Consider the following 27,914-nt stretch of genomic DNA (forward strand, 5'->3'; position numbering starts at 1 on the left):
GGTACATAATGCATTAGAAAAATGGGAGAAAGTGCAGAATCACCCACTGTTTGGTGCATTTTTAAGAATTGCACATACTCAGTACATGGATAAAGTCGAGTGTGCGCAATGCCATTTTTGTGCAATTCTGGGATATTTTTTTAAAGTGAAAATAGGTCGATGTGCGCATGGATACCGTGTATGTGCAATTCTTAAAAACGCAGCAAGCAGTTTGCGATTCTGCACTTTCTCCCAATTTTGCACCTAATCTTCGTCATGATTAAGCAATTTTGTTCCATAAAAGTTCTAGCATAAGCATAATTCAGCTAGCAGATTGTTGGAAAAAAAAATGTTGAGTAAAAAAAAAAAAAAAGGTTGATCTTTGGATTATGGTAACTTGGCGAAAATTTGGCGACCAACTCTGCTACAGTAACCCTCTATTTTTTTTTTAGACATGTTTATTTTCTTTTTATTTACTCAACACTTTTTCCAACAATCTACTAGCCGAATTACACTTATGCTAGAAATTTTATGTAACAAAACTGCTTAATCATGAGAAATATTAACTGCAAAATTGGAAAAAAGTGCACAATCGCAAACTCCTTGCGCGTTTTTCAGAATAGCACATACACATAAACCATTTACACGTCGACTTATTTTTACTTAAAAAAACATCCCAGAATTGCACAAAAATGGCATTGCACACACTCTTAACTTTATCCATCTACACTGCTATTTTCTCATAAATTACAAAAATTTGCACAAAAATGCAGGAAAATTTTCTTAATCTTTAAACTCGGTAAAAAACACATATATGAAATTACCTGATCGCGAAAAAGTATATACCCTTTCCAAGAATGAACATTTCCACGTATAAAATATCCAAAAGCTTTTACCTCTAAATTATCTACCTCTATATTATAAACATCACCAACGAATTAATCTAAATTATTTTACCTCTATATTATAAACATCACCAACGAATTTATATGCAAACATTAAAAATAGTTACAAATACTTAGTGTCAAATATTTAAATTATTTCCATACACGTTTACTTCAACTGAAACGTATACCAAACTCCTACAAACATAAAATTCACAAAATAACTATCATTTAATTAAAATATCACTAAACCATGTACACGTCGACTTATTTTTACTTAAAAAAAATCCCAGAATTACACAAAAATGGCATTGCACACACTCTTCACTATATCCATGTACACTGCTTTTATCTCATAAATTAGAAAAATTTCACGAAAATGCATGAAAATACTCAACGTATACTACTCAAACGTATTCCAAAATACTACAAACATATAACTCACAAAATCACGATCATTAAATTAAAAAACACTACTTAAAATATAAATAAACACATACATTAAATTAATAAAAATTAGATTACAATCCTAATTACTTTAAACTAAATCATTGCTAATAACAATTTTCCAATTATATTAATTTATTTACTCCTTACATTTAGAACAATGCATAAAAATAATATCCTCAAATGATTAAAAATACTAACTTACCTAATCTTCTTCAGAATCTTCATTATGTGGCACGCATACTTCCCTACAGAAAGAGTTCCAATAGGCTGCAGTACTACTGCTAATTTCTAAATCCGAAATCCAGTAGTCAACTGGCAGTCTATTCACCAAGTAAATAAAAATTAATAAAATTTCACCCATACTCAAACTACTTTCAGGAAACCATGTATCCTTCCTTACACTCCAAATTTAGAATTCACTTTACATAGCGCCATGCAATCCGAAAATTAATCAACACTATTTCACACAACACACAATCAAGCTTAATACAAAATAATTTTTCCAAATTTACCCCCTTTTCCGATTAAAGAACTGTAATTCGTCCATTAATGTCACATGACATATCTCATGATCTCTCATTTCCCTCACACAAAATAATGCGTAATCGGAACCGAGTACTTCTCACATTATTACCAAAGTCCTAGGTAGTAACCTTTATTGCCTCCTAAATGTCGCCAAACTACCTGTTACCATATTCCAAAGATCAGCCAAAAAAAAAAAAAAACCTTTACTTCATGAAAACAAAATGGCATCCAAACAAAAACTAGCAGGGTTGGTCGCCAAATTTTTGCCAAAAAATTGCCAAGTTGCCATAATTCAAAGAATAACCTTGGTGTTAAATTTTAAACCAGTTCAAGTTGGATCTTAACTCAAATGCTGTCATTATATTTCAGTTTACTTAACGTCCCAAAATGCAAAAGTACGAGGTGTTTGATATGTTTATAGTAGTTTAATAATGTTTCAGTATTCATGTTTGTTGTTGGGAATATTGTTTGTAGATGTGGGGGGAAATGTATTTGAAATTAAGTTAGTTACTAATAATGGAAAGGTGAGAATTGTTGTACATAAAAACATTGGCATATTCATATTGACTGTCATTAAAGAGATTAGAATGTAGAAAGAGAGTATTCTAATTAAAAGTAAATTCAATTTTAAATTGATGTCGGTATTAAAGAAGGATTCTGCATTTTGAGGGATGTAAGAATAAGGTTCTTCTTTCAGGAACAAAAATATACGGGGAAAGTGCAGAATTTCCCACTGCTTGGCACATTTTTTAAAATCGCCAACTTGGCACACTCTTGTGTCTTGTCTCCTGGATTTGAAACCCCTCCAGAAGACGCAACACGCGACATTTACAGTGGCAAACAGGTAAAATAAATACAAAATAAAAGTTGAAGCAAAATTTTGAAAACTGAAAATTCTTTAAAAACAGCATAATAATTTTAAAAAACAAACATGGTTAAGAAAACATAGTAAGCTTCAAAAATCGTTACAAAACCCTGAAGAATTAAAATTCATTCACCTATAAAAAAATTGTGGAATGTGCAAAATCACCCACTGCTTGACGCATTTTTAAGAATTTTACTAACTCGGTATCCATGTGCACATCAACCTACTTTCACTAAAAAAAAAAAAAAAAAAAAACAGAATTGCACAAAAATGACATTGCACATTCCTTTGACTTTATCCATGTACACATCGACCTATTTTCACTTAAAAAAAATCCCAGAATTGCACAAAAAAGGTATTGTGCATTCTCTTGACTTTATCCATGTACACATCGACCTTTTTAACTTAAAAAAAAAAATCCCGTAATTGCACAAAAATGGCATTGCACACTCTCTTGACTTTATCCATGTACACATCGACCTATTTTCACTTAAAAAGTCAATGAAAATTGACAAAAATCCAATTCTTCGTACTCTTGTAAAAAGTGCCTTTTTAATAATAATAAGTGTGAAATTTTTAAAACTGGAAATCCTTTCAAAAAAAAACCTAATAACTTTAAAAACTGAAATCGTTTCAAAAACATAGTAAGTTTAAAGAACATAAAATCCTTACAAAACCCTGAAAAATTAATACTTTCACTTCCAGAAAATTTTAAAATATAAAAATCCAGTCCTTACAAAAACATAATTTTAAAAACTAGGAATTGTTTAAAAAACATAGTAAGTTTCAAACACTTAAAATCGTTATGAAACACTGAAAATTTAAAATACTTTCACTTACCTGAAAAGGGGTAATCCACTCCGCTCAGCTGATGAACGAAAAGTAATGAATTCTCAAAATGTTCTCGAATTATTGTTTAAAATAACTGCACCTCTACCATCTATTATTGTCTACACCAATCAGAAATTCTAAATTTTAAAATATATTCTGAGCACGCGCGAAAATGCTCCAAATTTTGCGCTCAAAAGAAATTTTCAATTTAAAATACATACTACGCATGCGCGAAAATGTTCTGAACGTCTTCCAGAACAGCAAAATCGACTTATATACCACATTGACGCACTTATCAATCTCGTAAAATGCGCTAAATACGTGGACTGTTCTGCACTTTAGCCAAATATTCTATGAGCTGCAGAATATTTTTATTCTTTGAAAGAGAGGAAAGAACTTTCTTTTTATAATGGCTGTGGTCTGAGAAGAAAACGCTTTCGCAAGTATTTTCTGGAATCCTGTTCATCTCATATATGCAAGCAATTTCTTCAATATTTGCATAATTTATGTAATATGTATGTAAAGGAGCAAGAATATTTGTCTGTAGTGTAGAATCGGTTGCCCCTTCGATTAGCGACAGTTTTTTAAAAATTTTGCCGAGGAAACCTCATTTCTGGCTACCATGATAGTTTTAAATGAAAATAGATTGATGTGTACATGGACAAATTTAAGGCAGTACATAGTGCCTAGTTAGTACAATTCTAAGATATTTTTTTTAGAGTGAAAACAGATAGATGTGTACATGGACACACAGTTTTTGCAATTCTTTGACTTCTTATTTTGGTTTTGTGTAGTGGCCATCTTGAAATTGTGCCTTCCTGACACCTATCTTGGCATCAAAAAAGAATCTCCAAAAAACAAGGGGCACCCAATTGTAAACTTTTACCGAATATTTTATTTATATAAAGCAGCATATATATCTGTGTATGATAATTTAGTTCATTGCAGATAATTTGATATTAAGATGAGTGCTTGACTAAAGAAGACACTAATTATTTTGCACTTGTAAGTGAATTGAAGTTAGAAAACGTTGAAATATCGATTACATAGTAGGAGATACTGAGACTTTAGAAGAATTACAAAATCACTTGATAATACAAACATAGCTTTTTTTATTACTCTATGGCATGGCGCAGCACAGTGGGAACAATCTGCATCTCACATTTTTAATTACAGTTTACTACAATTTTACTAATGAATAGAAGCAGGCAAGCAAGAGATGTCCTTTAAGCGATCAAGCCTAGGCAGCAAGAGTGAGTGTGTATTAACATCCCTGGAATATTTATAATTTCAAAGGCCTTTGTTTTAATCTTGCACAGCAGTTGTGCGAGAGTTTTTTGCATTGCAGTTACTGCATGGAGCATGATGGTAAGTGAAGAAGGATGTGGTTAGTTGAAGTTAGTGATTTAAAGGTCTATTGTCAGTCTGAATTTATTAATACATTTCTGTCATATTTTTATATCTTGATATTCCCTCTTTTTAAGGAGAAAAAGGCATGGTGACAGAAAAGTCCTTTGAGGGAAAAACATTACAGTGTTAACAACAGAAGGGAAAGTTTACATAAATATTTACAATTTCAATGAAAAGAAAACAATAAATGCCTGCAAGAAGTAATTCAGAAATATAACAACAAAATAACATTCTGTAAATTAAATTCAGAGTTTAATTTCAAAGTTTCTAAAATGTAAATTTGTGAAGTTCTTGAGGTGGCTGGAGGAACACATGAGAAATTCTTGAAACCTTGTGAAAATCGTTCATAAAAAGTAAGTGTTGTTATCCATACAAAATCAAAATGTTTCTAGTGCATAGTTATGAAATTCTATTAAATTTTAAACTTATTTATTATAAAACAAAACCAGTGACATGCCAATTATTTTCCATGTTTCAATTCTACAACTCAAATTGTGCCTAACTATTAAATTTTTATAAAATTTGGTGCGGAATTTATAAAGAAACTTAAAAATTTACCTTGCCGCATTTTTTCGGATTGCACCAGGAATAATTCACTTGGCGAACTTCTTCATTTGTAGCAACCTATTTTTCCTTTTTTCATTGTAAATGAACGGAAGAAAAGTCATAATTTTATTTCAAATAATTTTAACAAAGTGCGTAAACCACATTTGGGGTTATTATTGCTTATACCAAATATGCTAAACTTCAAAACGCGCAAGTATGTAAATTCATGTATATCCTAGGATATTTTGAAATAAAAAAACTCTTAATTTTTTGCAGGTATACTTAAAAATACATCTGCTTTTAACCCTCTGAGCGTTATGACCGGATTTAGGCGGTCAAGACGGCCTACCTCGAAAGAGTTACCAACGTTTCTAGGTGGTCACTGGAAAAGTGTTCGAAAGCGTTATTGACGGTTCTAGGCGGTCAGTGGTGAAGACCTCGAAAGCGCTATGACTGCCTTAAAATGGCCGTGCACATGTCTCCCGCTCCCTTTATTTCCGGAACCCTGGAAATCTCTAAATGACAACTCTCAGTAGGAGTTTAAGAGGGTTGCTCTTCTTTGTTTTAGATCTCTATGTTTTATCGCCAAGAAAGTGTTTAGACATACGACAAACTGACGCGAACATTCTTCACTAAATAAATAAGCAGCATGTAAAAATTTCCCAATACTATGTTTTAAACAGATAACATTTTCATGGTAAAAGTATAGTTTAGGGTACCCCTTGGCAAGTTTTGGCGGTACATGGATACCGATTTTGTGCAATTCTTTGACTCGTTATTTTGGCTTACGAAGCGGCAATTTTTTCGCCAAACATCGCCGCTACACAAAGCCAAAATAACAAGACAAACAATTGCACAAACTCGGTATCCATGTACACATCGACTTATTTTCACTTAAAAAAAAATCCCAGAAATACACAAACTTGCATTGCGCACTTCCTTTACTTTGTCCATGTACACATCGATATATTTTCACTTAAAAATTCAAAGGAGCACCAAATTCTAAAATATAGGCAAACAAAAAATACATAGTCTCAATAAAATAAATTTTAAACCAAACAATAAAATAACATAAAAAAAGGAAAAACATGTTATACATTTAAGCACTACCAAAAGCAAATATTCACTTACCATGATTTTCGAGTTCGCTTTGTACACCCAGAGCCACGTAAGAATCAAAATATCAATCATACTCAAATGACTTTTTTCCAAACCAGGTACTCTTTCTGATCGAACGCTTCACATAGTAACCATCTAAACCTTTCTTCCTACAAACCCATTCAAAGCCATCTAAACGGTTTTTACGCTCGACTAGACGCATATCCTTCCTACATACAGGACACTTATAATGGCTATTAAGTAAACTTTCATTTACACACCATTAAATTAAACTCTTTTCCCCTTTCGCTCCAAATGGTACAGAAAATTCAAATTAATCTTACTACATTCATCCATTCTACAGTCGAAAGAATCAAACCAACACACACCACAAAAACGCTTACAAAACATCCCATGATTCAAAATTTCCCAGAATTATGCACCCGATTACATCACAATAGGGTTTCCATAACATTCAACAACTCAGACTACTCAGACTACCATGAATTAAACAACAACTTGGCGATAAATCAAAGAACAACTTCGCCATAATACAAGGGGTACCTTAAAGTCTAATCTGTCCCATTTTCATAAAATATCCTTTAGATTTCAAACTAAATGCTCAGAAATATGCAAAATGCTTGTGAATTCAATTAAAAAATAGCATTTAAAAATATTTCCATTATTTAAATAAATGTACTTATGATTATGTAGATGCATAAAACCGGCAAGTTAAAAACTTTCAATTAATTCGTGCGAACCGAATAGTACTGCATTCAATTAACCTGAATTACGTGCAATTGCATATAAAGAATAACATTACTTAAGCAATAAGTCAGATAAAAATTTGGAAATTAATAGTCTATTTTAATAAGTTATAATAAGCATATTCTTGATAGAGGTTTATAAAACACAAATTAATTTAATAGTAAATATAATAATAGCGACTTAATTATTCTTTTTGGAACAATACTCGTGGCTTATACTGGTTTGCTGAAGTTTTGTTCTAATGCATTTTAATTCGTCCAATGCCTTTAATGTACATTGATATGAATGTGATTTTTATTAGAAAGAATTTTAATAACTTTATGATTTTGTTTGATTTTCTTGTGTGCTGATGCTTTACGTTATATATATTACTTTGCTCAACGCAATGAAACTACTAGCAGCACCGAAGAGCTGAGTTAAAATTTCCATATTTTGTTACATAAATTATTAAAATACTATACAGCGTAACATCTGAGTTTCCGAAATGTAACCCGCAACTTTTCTAGGAGTTACAAATTTGAATTAAAAAATAGCAGTGATTAAATAATAAAAACTAAATACTAATAAGAAAAAAAGCACGAAAGGTTTTTTTTATGTTTGTTTAGTTTATTTTATTGTTTTTGGATATATATTGTTGGCGAATGGTGAAGTTGTCGTTGGCAAATGACACATAATAAAGAAGAATGATCTGTATTATTTATTATTTAAAATGCATATAAATTTCCTCTAAATAGAATAGTCTTGGACTGAATGTTGTCTAGACAGTTGCAATGATATTTTAACTTGATTAACATATCAAATACAGTTTCCTTTTCGATACCTTCATCAGCAATCTGAAGAACCTTTTCGACTTATTAGATGATTTTGAATAAAACTTGGATTTGTCCAATTTAAAAAATATTTAGAATTACCGAAATAATAAAAGCTAATCTTATTTTAATTTCTTTATCAAAGTACTACATTATTTAGTCAGCGAGAACTGATCATAAAATCTAAGTCTAATGCCCAAGATTCATAGGTCTAAGCAGTAAAAAAAGCTTGTCCTTCTAGAGAAAATCATCACATATTATGGAAAAGATTTTGCTAGACATCATTATTTTAGACAAAACACAACTTTTTAAATTTAATCTCATGTATTAGAGATCAAGTATTTTACCATTACTTTGTTTTCACATATGCTGATGATCGCCATGTTTTTAACTTCCATAGCTTAAATTAAAGAAATACACATAGCAACTTCAACCATGAACATTTGACTTAAGAGAAATTTTTTTTGACATGCTACGTGAAGGAATGACTAAATATTGATTGATTTTACATTTATGTTAAATGACAATGATTAAAAAAGAATAGCTATAGATGTGTAAAAAACCTGTACGTGTAACCTTCTGTATTTCTAAAGGAAAGCTTAAAATGGTTCACAATAACGGATGGCTTTGATCATTCAGTAAAGTCATCGTAGGTACATTCAGTTCATGGTTTTGAAGAACTGCAGCAGTTCAGATTTGTCGCCTAAGAGTAATTACACCCCTGGGGGACTGCTTTACTTACAGAATGAAAAAGACAAGTTTTTAAACATACGCATACAAAAGACGTACCTTTTCTCACAACATAAACGGCAGATGTGATAATTTGAACACGTGCTTTCAATCAGTTGCTTCCTCCTAACAAAGGTTCCTAGCAAAGTCTTGTACTGTTTTAAATGTGCTGTGTTCGAGCATTGTGAATGCTTCCATTCATTATTTTTAATTTGAAACAATATTAAGTTGTAATTACTGGTTAAAATGGCTTAAAATAAATTGTTACATCATACGAAAGTTTGTAAAAATGAAAACTGGATTCACTTCCTTTCACATAATTTCTGACTAGCTCTTCCAAAATATTTTAAAGCTTACTTTACAACATACTTTACAACTTACAAAGTCTACAATTTGGGAAATTCATTTGCTGTTTTTAGTTAGTAGTTTTAATTGGGGTTGAATATTATAATGCATAGAGGAACTTAAAAAAAGAACAAAAATAATTTTTCCGTTATAATATGTCTCTAAAGGTTTTCCAATGAAAGCATAGATAACTAAGTAGTAACATTAATAACATTATATCAATGAATTTACTAACCAAATATGATAAAAATTTCAAATTCGAAATCCGTTTTTTTACTGAGTATTTTTCTCAGAAAGAAAAATATCTTCAAAAAATCTATGCTGTTAATACATTATTGGACAACTTCCTGAGAGGAATTCATTGATAATAATAATATATATAATCCATTAGGTGCTTAAAGCCATGAAACAGGTAAACTTAACAACGCACTCGGCAGGCTCGCAGTCATGGCCGGTTCGGTTTTTTAAATACAGGAAAGCTATGAAATCTATCTACCTAAGAGGAGGGATGCCTTCGTGGAGGATATTCTGAAGAAAGCTAGCGTATTACACATGAGGAAAAACCATGAAAACCAACTATGCAGTCAGCCCGTTCGTCTGAGATCGAACTCAAACCAGGCCGAACTACCAGTATTCAGATTCAGAGGTCTTAACTGTTCGGCATATTGATAAGGCCTTGAACACAATCATGAATCTTCAAACTTATTCAGCTGGACGTGCTGTTAATTCCATATATTCTCCTCTCTTAAAGACTGAAATTCGAATCTTGGATCTTTCAGTTTACTAATTGGACCTGCTACTACTTGCACCACCAGGGAGCGCAAGGCAAAAAAGGGTAAGTCTTTATAAATGTACCAGCACGACAGCATTATATGATTTGTTGGACATCTTAACTTCGAAAATTATATGGAATGTATTTCGAAATGGATATTATGTTCGATTATTTTTTAACTTGTTGATTCTAAGCCAATCGTCACCTTTTCAATCCAAAAAAATTTCTTATTATATCTAGATGCTGTATAAATCATTTTATCTACATACACTAATTTAGGAAATTTAACTTTTACATTAGTCCTACAGCAAGAAATTTCAAAATAGAAAGTGTTCTTCAACTGCAAAGCAGTTGTATGAATATAATAAGTTTTAGAAACTGTATTTACTATGATTTAAGGCTTTAAAATTTTAATATTTATAACAAAGATTTCAGGAGGCGTCTTGCCATTGAAATAATGGAATACTAATCCTGAAATCTTAAAAAGTCCTCCAATGAAGGCATCCTTCCTTTTAGGCAGGTAGCCCTAGAATGCTTTACATTAGTCAAATAAGCCAAAGCATACTGTTGCTGTAAAAAAAAAAAATATTGTATTTTTCTTACATAATTTCGACTGCAAACATTATATTTGTTACTACGGGAAAGATTTTATTTTTGTGCAAAATTCTGAATGCTTGAATTTTTATAATACACAGAAACGGAGATAACAAAAACTTTAAAAAAAATTCATATTTTATACTCAATATACTCATTGTTAAATAGATTTTTAATAAGAATATTTTGGAAAAAATGATTAATGTATACTTTACGTCGTACTTCCTAAAAAGCTTGTTTGTTTTAATTGAAAACGATGAAACATTCTTGGATTATCTGACTAAGAAGTGGAATGCTTTCATGGAAGATTCTGAAAGGAAACTTGCCTCATAATTGTATTTCACACAGAAAAATCCTAAAAAGTTCCTATGTAGCCAGGCTATACGCCATGATTCGAATCCGTATCGAATTACCAGATTTTGTGCTCTTATCCAGTCGGCCATCAGAAAACCCAGTTTCGTAGAAAACTACGAAAATCGAGTCATTAAAGAATTTGCTGTTACTTTGCATCAACTAAATAATTTGCATGTCACAGATTTAAAAATTTAACATAGCATGCAAAGTCACATTTTCCTAAATAGATATGGGCTAGCCAATGGTCGAGCGGTAGTATCGTTGAACACTGGTAGTTCGACCCGGACTCAAGTTCTGGCAAACAGGTTGACTGCATGGATGCTTTGATGGTTTTCCTTCTGTGGTTCAATACCAGCCAATTTTCCTTGGGAAGTTCTACATGAAGACATACTTTCATTAGTAAGATAACACTTTCTTACTTTGCTGTAATCAAATAAACTAAACTAAACCTAAAACTGTCATATGTTTTGCTGCCTTTTTAAAGGAAGTTTCACATTCAACATTCCTTATAGTAATGCGATAATTTTACTTGTTCGCATATGCCAATTTTTACCCATTCAAATATTCAAGAGAATAATTATAACTTTATTTTGGCTGATCGTAGAATAGACAGAAACGGATAATAGAATATATGGAAATAGATGATAGAAATGGATCTTTACGTAGATCTTGTGCAGTTGTTATATTGTATTTTAACTGATTGCTTATAAAAACATTTAGATAACATAACTTTAAGAATATCAAATTTATGTATAGAAATATTGCTTTAGATGAACTATAGAATGAATATTACAAAAAGTATTTTTCAGAAAGACAATTTAAGAAGGAAATTATTGTGCAATATTCATTTTAAAACAATACTTTCCTCCTTAAAGTTATAAGGTATTTGCTCCCTCCTTTCTGCACGCCTTCGTGGTGTAATGTAGTGCATTCGGCGTATATTCGAGAGGTCCAAGGTTCGAGTCTCGGCTAGGGCTTTGCTCATTTTTTATGTGTCTCCTCCACAAACAACCTAATGTTCTAGTGTCGTCCGAACTAAAAAAAAGGGGGATGGATGATGATTCTTCACCACCAGGATTTGGCAGTTGGGTCTCCTAATCTACAGTTGGCCTTCAAAAGGTGGAGTATATAAGGTATTTTCTAACTTCTCGCTGCATCCTTCGTGGTGTAATGGTAGCACTCTCAGCGCGTATTCGAGAGGTCCAGGTTCGAATCCCAGCGAGAGCAATGCTCATTTTTCACATCCTTAGCATCAAAAAAACCTAATCACTCTACGAATTGTCTTTCTGAAAACAATATCTGGTTTCATATATAATATTTTACAAAAGGTATTTAAAGAAAATTTAATGTGTTTCTCTTCAAGATGCTATTTAGATTATTTCTTATCTTTCCTGTAAAATATTTACAAACAAATAAAGCTCATATATTTGAGATCGTTTGATATTCAAACCATATATTTATTTATTTTGAAACATCTTAAAAAATCTGATGTGGTCATCACATTACTTCCTTGTACACCAAATAAATGAAACACATTTTTTGCTAAACTTCATAGGCTCTTCCATTTCAAAATGCCCATTTGGAACTGCCAATTGCAAAAAAAGATAGGTGCACAACTAGATGTTATAGCAATTGCATACAGAAACTTTCAACATTTTACGGTTTACCGTGTTTAAGTTATGCGATATACATGAATACATATCTACGGACACACGTCGTGCTAAAACTAGTCATAAGTTCCAAATATAAAATTTCAGCATTTTATGGTGAAGTTATGCGACATACGTATATTTCTCACAAGTCAAAACGATGTCATAAATAACTAACTTTTATAAATAATTTATGATGATTATAAATTTATGATGCAATAATTTATGATGCAAATTATTAAATCTAATACTTTAATCTGTAATAAATTTATGATGCAATCTAAAGAATTATTTAAATCTAATACTTTAATCTGTAATAAACTTAAAATATTTGAAAACTAAATATAAACATAATATTAAAATAATTTGCGAATAATTTGTATTCGAAAAATTAGAATATGAGGGCAAAAATTCTCACAAATTCTCTTTGTATATTAAAAAGTATTTTCTAAGAAAATAACTGTAAAGAATGCAAGATAAATTTTTCACCATCATCGAAGCAATTCCTTAAAGAAACTGGAAATTTAAAGCATTTTACGTAGTTTTTATTACTGATGCATATTTACTAACTTTCTTATTCGGCACATATCTTGATTAAGGTTATGCAGCATATGTGTTAGTATGCAAACTATAATGTAGCCAAATAGGAGATAAAATAACATTTTAGCAACCAATCCTGTGACGAAGATACCATAGGGAGAAAAACTAATTTCATTCGCTAAATTCAATGGAGGAGAGAATTAGCTTAATTATATCCACATGGTAAGGGGGGCCCACTTTTGAAGTAGTTTGAGTCAAAATACTTGTCGTTTTTGCAACAGACCAGATGAGTACACACGATTATTTTTCATGCTGTTTCCTGAAAAAGCCGTAACGCTCGGGGGGTTAAGATACATCTATTTTTATAATGGTAAAAATTTTATAGGTTCTAATTCAAAATTTGTTTAAAAAAATTTATAAAAATTGCTTTATAAAAAAGACACAAATTTTAAAAATAAATCATAAATAGGTGAATTTTTTTTGGTATGAACCTAAATTTTGAATTCTCGAAGAAGGAATCAAATAAGTTTAATAAAGAAAAAGATATATTTATAAATATATATCAAATTCAATTAACATTGAGGAGCTAAAATTTTGAGAGCTAATTTTTTAAAAACTACTCACGTGATTTTTACAAAACTTGGCAGTTTGGTATAATTTGAGTCGTAGAATTGAAATAGGGAAAAAAATTGGCATTTCATTTCAGAAAAAGTTAGATTTTGTGTCAAAATATTTGTAAGAATAATGCTATATGTAAATCTAATACATATCCTAAGTTGTGCTTTCGAGACAAAGAACACAAGTTGAGTTTTCTGAATCGGTCCAGTAAAACGGGAGATAATAGAACTGTCCCATCTTTTTGGGGGTGGCAGTGTATCCATCTTCTGCAGCATCATACTATGAATACAACCTTCCCCATGAAGTTTGCTATGCATTCCATTTGTCTGAAGTGGTTTCCAAAGCCTTGAAATAACACTGTGGCTGACGTCAAACACCATAGCAACATCTGTTATTTTTCGCCCTTCTTCAGTCTTCTCAATAATACTACCATGAGTTAAAAATTTAAGTTTATCAATAGATTCTTTACTGTTAAATTTTTGCTTTTGAACAACAATGGTCAATATGCGTCAAATCCTTTATATTTGTTATCAGGGTTGTCATATGATGAACAACTTCGGCAATCCAAAAGTTGCATAAACACAGCATGTTTTACTGTATCCTTCACTTATGCTTAATTTCCACATTTTGTGATTGCTATTGCTGCGACTGTCATCTTTCCTTAGCAGTTGTCCACCAGTGTGCAGTTGGACCTAAAAACTTTTGTTCCTTATACAAATTAACTGGCCTGTAGTATTGTGTGTGTATATATATAAATCAAAGTTAGAATTTACTTTTATGGCCATAAAATCCTTTATAGTACATACTTGTAATAAAAAAATACTGGGGTTAGACAAAAATATGGAAACACCTAGTAAAATGCCTGTTTGGATTGAAATGTTTATTCTTGCAAAAGCTCTTGGCGGTACTGATGTGTTTGCCCACTAATGCCACTCATACAACATCCTCAACATTTGTTATCGAGACATATTTTGTGCAGTTGTAAGTGCTTCATGTCAGAGCTAAATGAATTCGAATGTGGCCAAATTGTTGGGGCTTGTATCAGGGCTGTGGAGTCAGTAGACAAAATGACAGACTCCAACTCCCTCATATAATATATATATATATACAGGGTGTTTTGTTTTTTAAACTGATGGTATTCAGAGACCTCTGTAACTTGAACTATCAGCCGCAAAGCCATGAAATTTTGTACAGGGACTATTGACGACACTGGGGGGGGGAAGGAAATCTGAGGGGAAAAAAAATTAGTTCCAAAAGTTGGCGATAGGAGAAAGTGTGGTGCTTTACACTTTAAGATAGCTAAAATTTTGCATAAAACACGGAAAAAATTGCAAAATGCAAAATCCCAACACCAGACAGTATTTTGAGTTCCATTCAACTGTAGAGAGTACGGTGAACAGAATGCAATGCTTAGTCCAAGAAAATGGAGGTCATATTGAAAATGGCCGATGTCTTTCACGGTAAAGCGATTCTACTAAAAAACAAAAGAACAATGAATAAAAAGGAAGTCGACTAGAATGTTCTTTTTTTTTTAATTTGTAACCATTTACAGAAGTTATTTTTTAGAATAAAAGTGCATTTGTGGAAAAATTAATTCTTTATTATTCATTTATCAGTTTACTGTAACTTTTTAAAGTGGTCAGAAATTTTATTGTGCAGTTAAACCTAAAATTTAGATTCAAAGCGTCATATTCCCCACTATCAGCAACTTTTGGAACTAAATTTTTAACCATGTACCGTCAGTTTAAAAAAAAAAAACACCCTGTATATATGTAAACGTATACATATGGGTTACTGCTTATTTAAATGGAAAAACTGGCATCAGTTATTTCTGAGAAACAGTATAGCTTCGGCAAGATCTTCTTTATTGGAGGGCCATAGATCTGATTTGATAAACTTCAGAGCTGAGAAGACTCTTTCCACACTAACTTGAGTAGGAGGAAGAGCTCTTACTGTTAAGGGCTACTTCTTTTAACTTTTCAGGATAGATTTTTATAAGTTCTAAAAGAGGTGTCTTGCAAGCACAATCATATTTCTCTGCTTCTTCAAAGGCCGTGTAGAAATCTTATTTGTATTTTTTCATTTTTATATCTAAAGGCTCTTGGTTCTTTATTTTCATTGACTTTTGCCCTAGCCATTTATATAAATAAAAAAAGAAAGAACGAAAACACTTGTATGAAAAAATTAATTTTTTTTCATAAGGTGGGAGCCTTCAATGCTTATATTCGCCTCATTCTCAAAATAATTTTAAAATTCTTAGAATTCAAATTTTTAAACAGTATTCTCATTGCTAAAATAATTAAATAAATCAAAATGTTAATTCAAATAATGTTAAAGGTATTTAAACAATTATGTAAGAATATATTAAGCATGTTAATTACCTTCCCAAATTAAATCTCTACAGATATTGAAATTTGTTGCCTAATTATATTAAACATAATTATGAAAAATTTTTTGATATCATAAAACTTTACTCAACTTCGTAAAGTGGTCCAATATTTTTAAAATTCTATATGATAACAAAAACAGCATTACATAGTTAAATTCAATTTTCTAATTAATACATTTTCAATATAATAATAATAATGGTTAGCAATTTTTGTATCATATTCCCAGCTGCAATTGAAGCAAGCATTGTTATCTTTTGAACATTGTTGGACTCCCTTTATAAATAAATAAATCTGAATATTTCATTTGCTTTCATGATATGATCAGAAAGGCATAGACATTGTGGATATTTGAAGCAAAAAAATTTCACATTTCAGTCTGTTGTAACACTGACAAAAGTGACCTTGGCTTGATTCAAAATGCTTTTGATAATGCATTATCAGCTGCATACTAGAAATAAATTCTGAATGTTCATTCACTTGAAAATTGTTGGTTATTTAGAGAACACTTTTTTTTTCAATTCAGTTTGAAATATTGAAGAGGTGAATAGTAATAATTCCACAATATGTTTTCATTAGAACTTTTGAACTTGCAGATATGTTTCCATTGGGGTCGCAACAGGTAGTAATCTTGTCGGACTAAATTGTGATTATAATTTAGTTTGTTGCAGATAATTTGATATCAGAAAGTGTTTGACTTGGGAAGATGGTTATTAGTTTGTAGTTGCGAGTGGAATGAAGAGATTGCTGACATTTTGATCATGTACGTAGGGCAATCAAATGTGAACGAACTTTTATTGGCTGAGCATGGGGATGAGTATTTGTATGTGTTTTAGCAGCTGAAGTCCTTAGGTTGGGTTACCTAGAGTAAGGGAACCACACCAGCTGGCTTGTCCAATGTTTCATCTAGTAGCCCTTCTCTATTGAAAAACACCTAATTCTAAAGTTCCTCGTCAGTCAAAACACGAAACCAGCAGACTGCATGTACAGTTCGAGGAAGCTACCCTTTCATGGTCAAGAGTGAAGGTTTGTTGCAACTAATTCAAGCAATCAAGTGAATGCGAATCAAGATCAAACGCTGCTCATTGGTCGTCATGCCAATGTGACTAACGAAAACATCTCACATGCTCGTCAGCTTATCGAACGAGATCGACACTGCACAGTGCTCCAAATTTTGGAAGAACTTGGTGTCAGCTGTGAAAGTGTTCAATCAATGATCAGAAAGCAGTTTGGCTTCAGAAAAATGTCAAACTCATTGGGTTCCAAAGTTGCTGAATGATAATAAAAAAGGTGCACAGGTTCACATTTCTCAATGGCTTCAAACTCGTTTTGAAGAAGAAAAAGCTTTTTTTTTTGCATAAAATTGCCATCTGTGACAAGACATGGTTGCACCATTACATCACCAATCAAAGTGAGCAAGCATGGAGTCGAGAAGAAAAGGTAAAGGAAAACCCATGAAAGCCAGAACTCGATTGTTTTCAGGTAAAGTATTGGCCACGGTTTTTGAGGACTGGAGTGAGGTCCAACCGGTGTATGTCTTACATGAATATCAGACCATCAATGCAACCTACTACTCTTGGATCAAATTAGGCCTCAGTATTGATGCACAAAATGAGATTATCCCATCTGAGAAGTCTTGATCCTTCACGACAGTGCTAAGTCTCACACAGCAGCAGTATTGCCATGCAATTTTCTCATGTTTGGACCCTTCAAGAAAGCACATGGGGGCAAGCAATTTGAGACCAACAATTAAGTGTAAACATTTGTGTTCAGCTGGTTAGATACGCATCCAACTTCATTTCTACGAGAATGGAACGCAAAAATTACCAAAACTTTGTGAAAAATATATCATAGAAGGAGGAGATTATTTAGAAAAATAATTTGTAGACATAATAGGCATTTGATTCACCCTTGTAGTAGATGCTGGGAATTTTAGATGGATTACAAAATCACTTGATAATACAAACATATCTTTATTAGTTGTTGATTATTCTATAGCATGGCACAGCACAATGGAGGCAATCTGCACTCCACAGTTTTAATTATGAGGTGTTACATTTAGGCTAATGAATAGATACAGCGAAGCAGTAGGAGTCCTTTAGCTGTCAAGCGTAGGCCACAAAAGAGAGTGCATAATATTGTGGCCAGAGTATATACAATTTCAGAGCACTTTGTTTTAATCGAGCACAGCGATTGGATAAATGTTTTTGCATTGTGCTTACTGTAGGGAAAGAGACACAAACCAAAAGACACAACTGTTACTAATTTTAACTAAATAGAAAATTCCCAAATTTATTCCGAGAGACTCATTCTTAATAAAACTAATTCGTCACAAAATGTTTTTGAATTTCTAGATCTTCAAATAGTTAACTTCACGCAAATCAAACTCTATGACAAAACCTGGAACTTCAAATTTGCAACTAATAAATTAATTGGTCTTAATTTCCAGAAAAGTAATTAGTAACACAGTCGTTATTCAAATACAACGAATAAAAAAATATTTGTACTGATACATTAGATATTCAAAATGAGATATTAATACATGCTCATACTCTTAAAAATAATTTGGCCTCAGAGAAATTTATTAATTACTGGCTTAAAAAAGCAGGTGTTAAATACTTATTTTAAATCTGTTAATAGGGTTATGACAATTTATTCCTAAACCTTCAAAAGGCAGAATGAGTTTGATGTCTGTTAGTTAAAGATTTGTAAATTTTATAATTAATTTTTGTATGCTGTGTAAAATACAAGTTTTTTCTGCCATTCTTTTTTTACTAACTCATGGACCTATTTCATATACTTAGTCTGGTAAATACACCTTTAACAGAGATGATACCTTTATGCTTTCTAGATCATTAGCGAGAAATAAATTAATTTCTTCTGTTGGATAAAAATTTTTTGATAAGAATCTGATCTCTGATGACAGCTTGCCTAGCTGTAAGATTATCTCGCCAACTTTAAGGCTGCCATATCTCAAATAGAACTACAACATGTTACCAACCGCTCCCTTTTCTCACGCTAAATATGACAACCCTATTGCATTCCATCACTGAGTACATTTCCCAGCCATTTCGTTTCAAATTTTGCAAACAAGTAAGTTAATTTTAATTTCCTTTCTGGCATTGAGCCAAAAATTGTATATAAATCACTATTTTAACTTTTAATATAAAAGAATGTATAAATTTGTATTTGAGAACTTTACTTTTGATGTTGCATTTGGATCTAAAAGAATGTATTAATTGGTATTAAATGACTACATTTTAATTTAAAATGTATTAATTTGAACCTTTTTCTATTGATTTCTCGTATCTTTTGTATAGATTAATTTGTACAGGTTTTAGTATTTTTTATTGTTTTTACAATGGGAGACTGTCGGGGGGAATTTTTTTTCTAAAGTGAGGATCTCATTTTATTAGTTTAGTTCTGTTGTTAACTAGTACCTTAAATTAAGAATTCCTTTCTAATTTTTATTTTAGTTTTTATTTATGACAAGTCTTTTGGCTCAAGCAGAGTAATATCTTTCTAATTTTGGTTTTTAGCTTATGATTAAACTCTAGCAAAATTACTATTTTGATCCTTACTTGGAAAAAAGATGAAACGCTCTTAATTAATTTGGTTATTGTTAATTATTAGTGGATTGATTCGTTCTCCTTGACAAGCCTATTAATCTATGGTGAATGACAATAGCTACCTTTTCAGTACTTTAAATTTTAATTTTTAATTTTATTTTTTAGAATTTTGATAGTTCAAAATATTATTTCTTTACAGTTTTTAAAGTTTTACAGTTTCTTTACAGTTTTAAAGATTAAATTTTTTTTGCTACAGTAGAAATCTAAATTAATTAAAATACTGACTTAAATTTATTCCAAATATTCTTCACTTTAATTAAATTTCTGTTGCTTGGAGGTGATATATTAAAAAACTTTTCTAATAATAAATTACTGATTTATTACATATATAAAAACATAATCAAAAATGAAAAGAGGACAATTTTTGAAATTGATACTTAAATTGGATAGTTGATCTGGAGAACGTGTTTACTTCACATTGAAATTCATAATTTTTGGCTAAATATGCACTGTTAATAGGAGTTATATTCATTTCATTATTTTGATTTTATGCTCGCGTCTAAGGGGAGGACTCTTTATAGCAAAGCTCGCTGTAATCAAACAAAAATTATATATATATATAACAAGTTTAGGAGGAACATTGAAATCATTTGATGACATTATTACTTTCAACAATTTAAATTGAATCGAAAACAGCTATATCTACGATAATTGTCTAAAACTAAATAAGACCAATAAAAAACAAACTGAAATCTTGATCTAAGTATTTATAATATAACAGAAATTAAAACTTTTTGAAAAAAGAAAAGATTTTAATTTTCTTACTAATAAATTGGAACTCCGCCATATCTAAGAAAGTTATTGCAAATACTATTATTAGCCAAATTAGCAGAATCAATAACATTTACACTGAAATAAAAATACAAAAAGAAGAAATTCTAATTCTCACCAAAATTGTAAAAGATAATGAAATTCCTTTAAAATTCATTAATAGTCTTTTAAAGAAATCTGGAGTAGTCTACACCCTACAATAATTTTTAAAAGTATGAATTTTTTATCTAAAAGCTCCAAAAGAGAAGGATAAAGACGGATGTGTTAAAGAGTTTATAGGATTTTTAAAAAAAATTTTTCTCTTAATTACTATTCTGTTTCTAAAAAAGGGCTTTATATACTCAGTTATGGAGATAAGCCCATGATGTGAAGACTTTTTACTTTTCTAACAATAGTTCTTTTACTTCCTTTTTCAACCTTTTTCTGTAATTTTAAATAATATTAAAGAATCTAAAATTCAACTTTATGGAATTTTCTACTTATATCTACAAAACATTTATTAAAAACTTTTTGACCACTTTTTGGGCCATAGATTTTGTGCCAAAAAACTCCAACCATCCACTTTTTGGGCACCTTTTTGAGTCTACTTTTTTAAAGAATAATTGATTTTAAAATTTAAATAAAGTTTTGCACTGACTGATATTTTTTATTCCTATTTTTGTTTTAAAAGAGTCTGAACATACTTAAATTTCATTCAATTATTAAAGTAAGCTTTTTCTTTATCAAAACATTAAAAAAAATCATTGTATTTAAAAGTTTTCTTTTGGTTTCAAAATTCCATCTTTTGTTAAAAATTTTAGCCTTTTGAGCAATTACTTTCTCGTCAAGGTTTATTAGTTTCGCCAATGAAGCCAAAATGGCAGACCTGTATGTCATTACTATAACGATATTCTTGAATTTTGATTGAGGTCTATTGAAAGTGCTTGAAGATTTTAATTACTTTTTGCGAGTTTTAATTAAATCTTTACAGCTAAGTTTAAAACGTTTTTTAAATTCTTTGGATTATATGCTATATGTTTAAAGGTAAAAATTTTGATTTAAAACTTTCACTGAAATATTATATTATTTCTCTTGCATTTTCAGTTCCTTAAATAAAATAGAATTTAGGGCTCCCTATGAAGTCGTCAGTATTGACCCCCAGGATGTCGCTAAAATTTTAAAGGAAGTCTGTGATGATCAAAGGGTCAGTAGCCTAATATGCACGGGCAGTTGTTTAGTATAATCAAAATCCCATTAATTACAAAAATTAATAATAAAACGTATAAACAGTTGTCTATTCATATAAAACTATCATGTAGTAAGGCAGAAATCATATAAGGGAAAAACACAATAAAAATTATTTAATATATTCTGAAAATCATTATAGTCAAAAGTCTTTAATCCCGACTCTTCGGGACTTCAGCGATTCCGGATTATCGGTTTTTCTGGATTATAGATCATCAGTTTAAATCTAGTAAGACAGCATGCAGAAATTATAAAATTAAAAATATGGTGGTGTGTTTAATTATGGCAAAGTACGCGAGGGCTATCTGCCTAAGGGGAGGGATGCCTTCGTGGAGGACTTTCTAAGGGAAACTGGCTCGTATACACGTTACACATGGGGAAAACCTCGAAAACACCCATGCAACCAGCCCGTTCGCGGGATTCGAACCTCGGACCGAACTACCAGTGTTCAGCGACTTTACCGCTCGGTCGCTGGTGGGCCCAAATTAAAAATATGAAACCGTAATTTATGAAATAACAAGCAATTATGATCTAAAGGGTATCAAAATTTACAAAAAAAAAGCTTAATATTTATTTGTTTTACTTTATTAAACATTTCTTTCAATACAAGTTGTTTAAGTTGCTTTGTTTTATGTGCTAATACTTTCTCTTGAATTCTTTAAACAGACATAATTTCTTGTTCAGTTACAAAGTTCCGCTGTTCAAGTCGTATAAATGCTGTGTTGAGAATACCAACTAATTTGTCAATCAAAATTTTTTCGTTTTCAATAACCTGTCACTTTCTTCACTATCGGAAGCGGTACATCTAAACATGCTTTCGCTTTGCAGATGCTTTGGCAGCTCCAGGATCGGAAACTCTTTTTGACATAATCGAAAGTTCAAGCTTACTTTTTATAAAATTGCTCTAGATGTCTGCAAAAAATAATAAGCCGGATCCAGTTAGAAGATTAAGGAACAACACAATCTGCAACATTAACTGAAATAGATAATTGGATAATTTTACCCTAGCTTATACCATCCATTATATATTATTAAACACGCATGCGTAAGTGTAAAGGTATTATGCGCATGCGTAAACATTTTTCTTGCAGTATATGTCCTGTTTGAAAGCTATACATCAAAACAATATTTTTTATTAAAGCTTTGACTGAACTATTGCATTTTTTATCTAAAACTCCTGTTAAGTTGACAGATTATTTTATAGTAATTTCTGAATTTTATTTGTTTTTCTTTTGGCTGCTCCATAATGCTTTTTTTTTTTTTTTTTTCCCCTTTATTATGGTTTTCAGATATAAAGGCATAGGTTTTAAAAGCAAAGAATGCTATCACTGTATTTCAAATTGTTGCCTTATTTTTCATTTGAATCTGAAGTGTTGTACAGCTTTTTGTATAGTGAAAGGTTTTTTTTTTTTTTTTTTAATTACTATTATCATCATCATCTTTGAATTTGCATTGATTCATGTTATAATCAGAAGGAAATGTAATACTTTTTTGCTTTCTCCAATCGCATTTTCTTTGCATCAGAAGAGGCATCCTTATGGCTGTTTGCATTTCCTTTCCTTTTTTTTTTTTAAACCCTTAAAGAATTCAACAGTTTTCCTATTGTGCAGTTTTCTTTTTTTCCAGTAGAATGCACACAGTTTCATGTTGATAATTACAATTATCAAGTGTAATTACTTATGTGAACTGTTATTTATCAAGTTGTTTTATCAGTGAAGTGTTGTGAATCATATTTTGTATTACTCAAGTATTGGTTATGTATTAGAATCTCTTTCACAGTATTTGACAGATGTTATTCTCAAAACAGCAACTTAAACCAGAATGCAAATACAAATATACCTGCTACACTCCAATCTATTTTTAACATGAGACTGGATTTCTGTCAACAGCTTACCATAATTGTTGAAACTAATTTCAGAATATAAAATTGCATCAGATGTTTTGAGTAAGTGTAGTTTTATCACTATTTAAATTTTCTTCAGAATATCTGTCGTAGAAATTTCGAGGGAAAAGCGGCCATCTATTAGCATTATAAAAATCTTTCTCATTATAATCTACAACATTAAGTGAACCCCTATTAAATTTTCATATGTTCCATTTGCATATGAGTAAATTGTAATGAACTAATATTTATTGAATGTATTGGATGCCAGTACTGTATATTTAAATGTTTTTATGATAAATCAATTGCAAATAAACATGTTGAAACAAACCAGTTTGAAAAAGTAGATAAATTGGTTTTGGCTCAAAACTTTTATTGTGCATTCTTTTTGCATATTAAAAATTATTTTTCATGAGCAAGTTTTTTTTTTTTTTTTTTTCTTTTTTTTCTTTCTTTTTTTTTTTTTTTTTTTTTCAAAATACAGTAGCATTAAAAGAATTAATAACGGTGATAAAATGATGGTAGCAGCTCAAACTTAGAATTTCTCATTTTTAGCTTCATATAATGTGATCTCTAGGCTATTGGTCTGTATTTGTAAGATAGAACACGAATGTTATTTTTTGTGGTAATGTAAGCTTTGCCACATAATCACTGTATCATTGTTGAGAGAATTTGGATTAAATTGATAAGAATAAGGTGATGAACTTCTGTTGTAATTATAAGAAGTAAGCCGATTTATTTTTCACATGCATATATTGAATATTATTATATTTTTTTCCACATCTGATTGCACATTTTTTATAAGTATGAAAAGTAGCCACTTAATATACTCTTATTAATTAAATTAGTGAAAGTTTGAACTTATTGTAAACTTTTTCAGTTTGCTATTTTAGTTCTGTATTATTCATTCATAAAATTGCTTAAAATTTTCAATTTATTTTTAGCCTAATGTGAAAGATGCTGAAGAAGGTCGTCCTGTTGTCGTCACCATGCATGCTCATGTTAGAAGGGCTAGCTCATTGACTACTCTCTGTGTGTTTGCAACAGCACTTCTTGTATTAACCACTGGTATTATTGGGGGAATGTACCTTTACCGTCAGTTTGCTCACTACAAGGTACTTCATTTATTATTTACATGGGCAGTATTCAAATCAGAATGTTAACCCTCTGAGCGGCACAGGATTTTAGAACCGTCATGAAGACTGGTATTTAAAAAGCATTTATTATTTGAGTTTATATATTTACTTATTTTAGAATGTATTTTCATAAACTTGTATTCATTAAGATAATATTTACATTATTAAAGAAAGTAAGAAAGCAAAATGTCTTAAATTAGAAGCTGATATATGCCAAGTAACAAAACTTCTGATGACCGGTCATAACGCTCAGAGGGTTAAAAGGGTACTTTTTCATTAAAGGCATACTGCTTGGTGTCTTTTTTTGTTTCCTTAGGGCCAGGTTTCGCCAGTTGGGTTGGGTTTCTTTCCTGCTGATAATTGTTTTCAAAATTATCTTTTGCACAACCATGTTTTTAATCCCCTCTTAATTTGATTTCATGCCTTTGGATTTGCCAATGGCTATTCTGTTTCTTCAAGAAACAAATTTTCTTCACTAAGAAAGATTCTGTTCAAATAACCACCTCATGAGATTAAAATGTGAACAGTTAGCCTCGATTGAGTTTGTGAACCAAAGCTTACTTCACATGAATGGCAGCACAGTGGTTTATTGAATAATTGTACAAGAGTGGTAAGTGTCAGTCCTTCGTTACCTCGTTCTCACATTAAAACCTGCAAAATTGTGCAAATTCATGAAGCTTAATCAAAAAGAGAAAGATTATGTAGACAATGTTCTTCCTTTACAGTGGATTTTTGGAGGATTTTCACCATGAAATTAATTTTTTTCCCCCTTGTTACTGTTCCTGAACATTCCATATCATCCATTAAGAAACTGAAGGTGTGTGTGGGAGAAAAAATAAACCAGTATACACTGATACAATGCAAAAAATCCATGGTATGGCTTTAACAAAAAGTACCATTAAAAATTATGAATTTAAGATCTTGCTTAATTTTTAATTTGTGTTCCCTTGTTAAAAAGCTGCAGTTTGCCTTTTTTTTTCCTTTAATGTGAGTTGCTTCTGTGTACTAGTTTGTCATATAGTGCTGTTCTGAAACATTGTTCTATTTCAGGCAGTTTAAATACGTATAAATGAATGGTTTCAAATTTGCAAAATGAATTTAAATATTGATAAAAATGAAGATTAAGAAATTTAGATTTAATTTAAAACACGTGAATGTAGCCTTTTTTTTTAAAAAAATTCTGGTTTAATTTCTAGTTAATTTCTTCAGGTTCCCATAAGTGAAAAAATTCAACAAATCAAATATAGTTTATCAAGGGGAAATGGAATTTTTTTTATCCTTTTTGCAAGTTTACTGCATAATTTTCCTAATCCAGATTCTTTTATTATTTTTACAAGCTTAGTGGGTAATATTACTTGATGCAGATACTGTTATTGAATAGATAATAATATATAAATTTCCCTGTATTTTTTAAGATAGACATGAAAAAAGTTTAATTTGGGCTGGCTATGTGTTCTGTTTAATTCAGCATTAAAATTGTATTCAGTATTGAAAATTCATATTCTGTTATATACATAAATGTTCCATGATAATTAATTAAAAATTTTCTTTTGTAAATTTTCAGAGTTTACTTACACAGAGCATTGAAAATTTCAAATGACAGTTTTTTTAAATAAAAAAGTGATATAATTTATGTTAGTATAATTTTTTCAGTTATTTTATGATCTGTGTTGTCATACTTTCACTTGAACAGCAATTTTATCATCATAAGAATACGTCATTGGTTTGCTTGCTTTCACGAATAGTTTGGAAACATTCATGACAAAACTTTCTTATCATGGCTGTATAACAGATATACCATGTAGTCTATCCTTAATTTAATGTCATTCTTGACTAAATGATTCTTTTTATATTTGAACTAAATAAATTTCTTTGAACTGAATAAAGCCAATAACTGCAGTACAAATTCTGAGATCCAAAGTCGTTGGGACTTCAGCAAGACGATGTGACAACTCCACATTCCTAATTTTAGATCGTCAGCTGAATTCTACCAAGATGATATGTAAAAATTATAAAATTTAAAATGTGAAATATTTTTGAACAATAAAGCATTTTTTTCTTTAAGCAACCAAAATTAACAAAAAAGCTGAATATTTATTTGTTGTATTAAACATTTCCTTCAATGGAAGTTGTTTAAAACATTTCATTTCTTGTGCTGATATTCTCCTGTTTAATTTTGTAGATAGGTATTATTTTTTGTTCAGTTACTTGTTCCATTGTTCAAGTTTTGTACTTGCGGTGTCAAAAATTACCACTAAACTGTCAATCAAAATCTTTTTTCATTCACAAAACTCACTGTCTATTTTCCATATTTAAAACATACTGCAGATTTCACTGTCCATTAGTTAATTGCTGATTGGAGCACCATTTTTAAAATGGAAAACTTATTATATCATCTTCATTAATTATCAGTTCTCCACACTTATTAACAATTTTGGTACTATCACATTATCCACCCAACCCTGACAAGAATCACCAGGCAAGTACTATGTCGCTGAAGTGGGCAACCCAGAATTTTACAAAAATGTGTTTTATCTGGCAACCTATTAATACTTGCAAGAGTGCTTGAATGAGCTGTTGAGGTTTCTTTTCACACCTTGTAACAAATTATAATGTCACCGTGAAGTTTGCCTACTAATGAAAAAGCAAGTGTTGCATTTTTCAAAAATATGGTATTTTGCATAGTGTAGGAATTCACATTCCATGAAGCTGTGTTTTACAACAGATTCAGTTGTATAGAAATGTGCTTTGCCAGCAAAATGCGTGAAAGCAACACATTTGGCTAGCATTATTTATCTGATGTTGCATTATTATAGAAATCTTGCAGCTCAAAAGTAGTTTATGAACTGCTCTTCTTAAATGATTGTAATAATAGTTTTCTCTGAATAAGTGCAGTTCTTTGATATATTTTCAAGTTAAAACAGGTCATTATGTACATGAGAGAGGAATGCCAAGTTGCTTTGCATTGCCGAGAATTCTGCAGTTCGCTGATGTATTTTTTAAAGTTACACAGGTGAAGAAAATAGAAAGTTAAGTTTTATTGCAGATGCTTGTTACATTTTTTAGTTAATTTGTTCCTGTTTTAAAAATTTTTTTGTGTGTTTTGTTATGGATATATG

The 27,914-nt window shown here is 30.8% G+C and overlaps 1 protein-coding gene across 2 annotated transcripts in view; it reads left to right on the top strand.

Moving 5' to 3' along the window:
* LOC118179926 (integral membrane protein 2B) overlaps window positions 1-27,914 on the top strand; it is a 48,191-nt gene that overhangs the window by 834 nt on the left and 19,443 nt on the right. For both annotated transcript variants that reach the window (XM_085809448.1, XM_085809449.1), the window contains exon 2: window positions 24,604-24,774. In XM_085809448.1, coding sequence (XP_085665574.1) covers window positions 24,604-24,774 — 171 coding nt within the window. The remainder of the gene's footprint in view (window positions 1-24,603; window positions 24,775-27,914) is intronic.

The sequence above is a fragment of the Stegodyphus dumicola genome, chromosome X2 (genome assembly GCF_044657685.1).
Source record: "Stegodyphus dumicola isolate Sdum_Otavi_A_Nest chromosome X2, ASM4465768v1".
Classification (NCBI taxonomy): Eukaryota; Metazoa; Arthropoda; class Arachnida; order Araneae; family Eresidae; genus Stegodyphus; species Stegodyphus dumicola.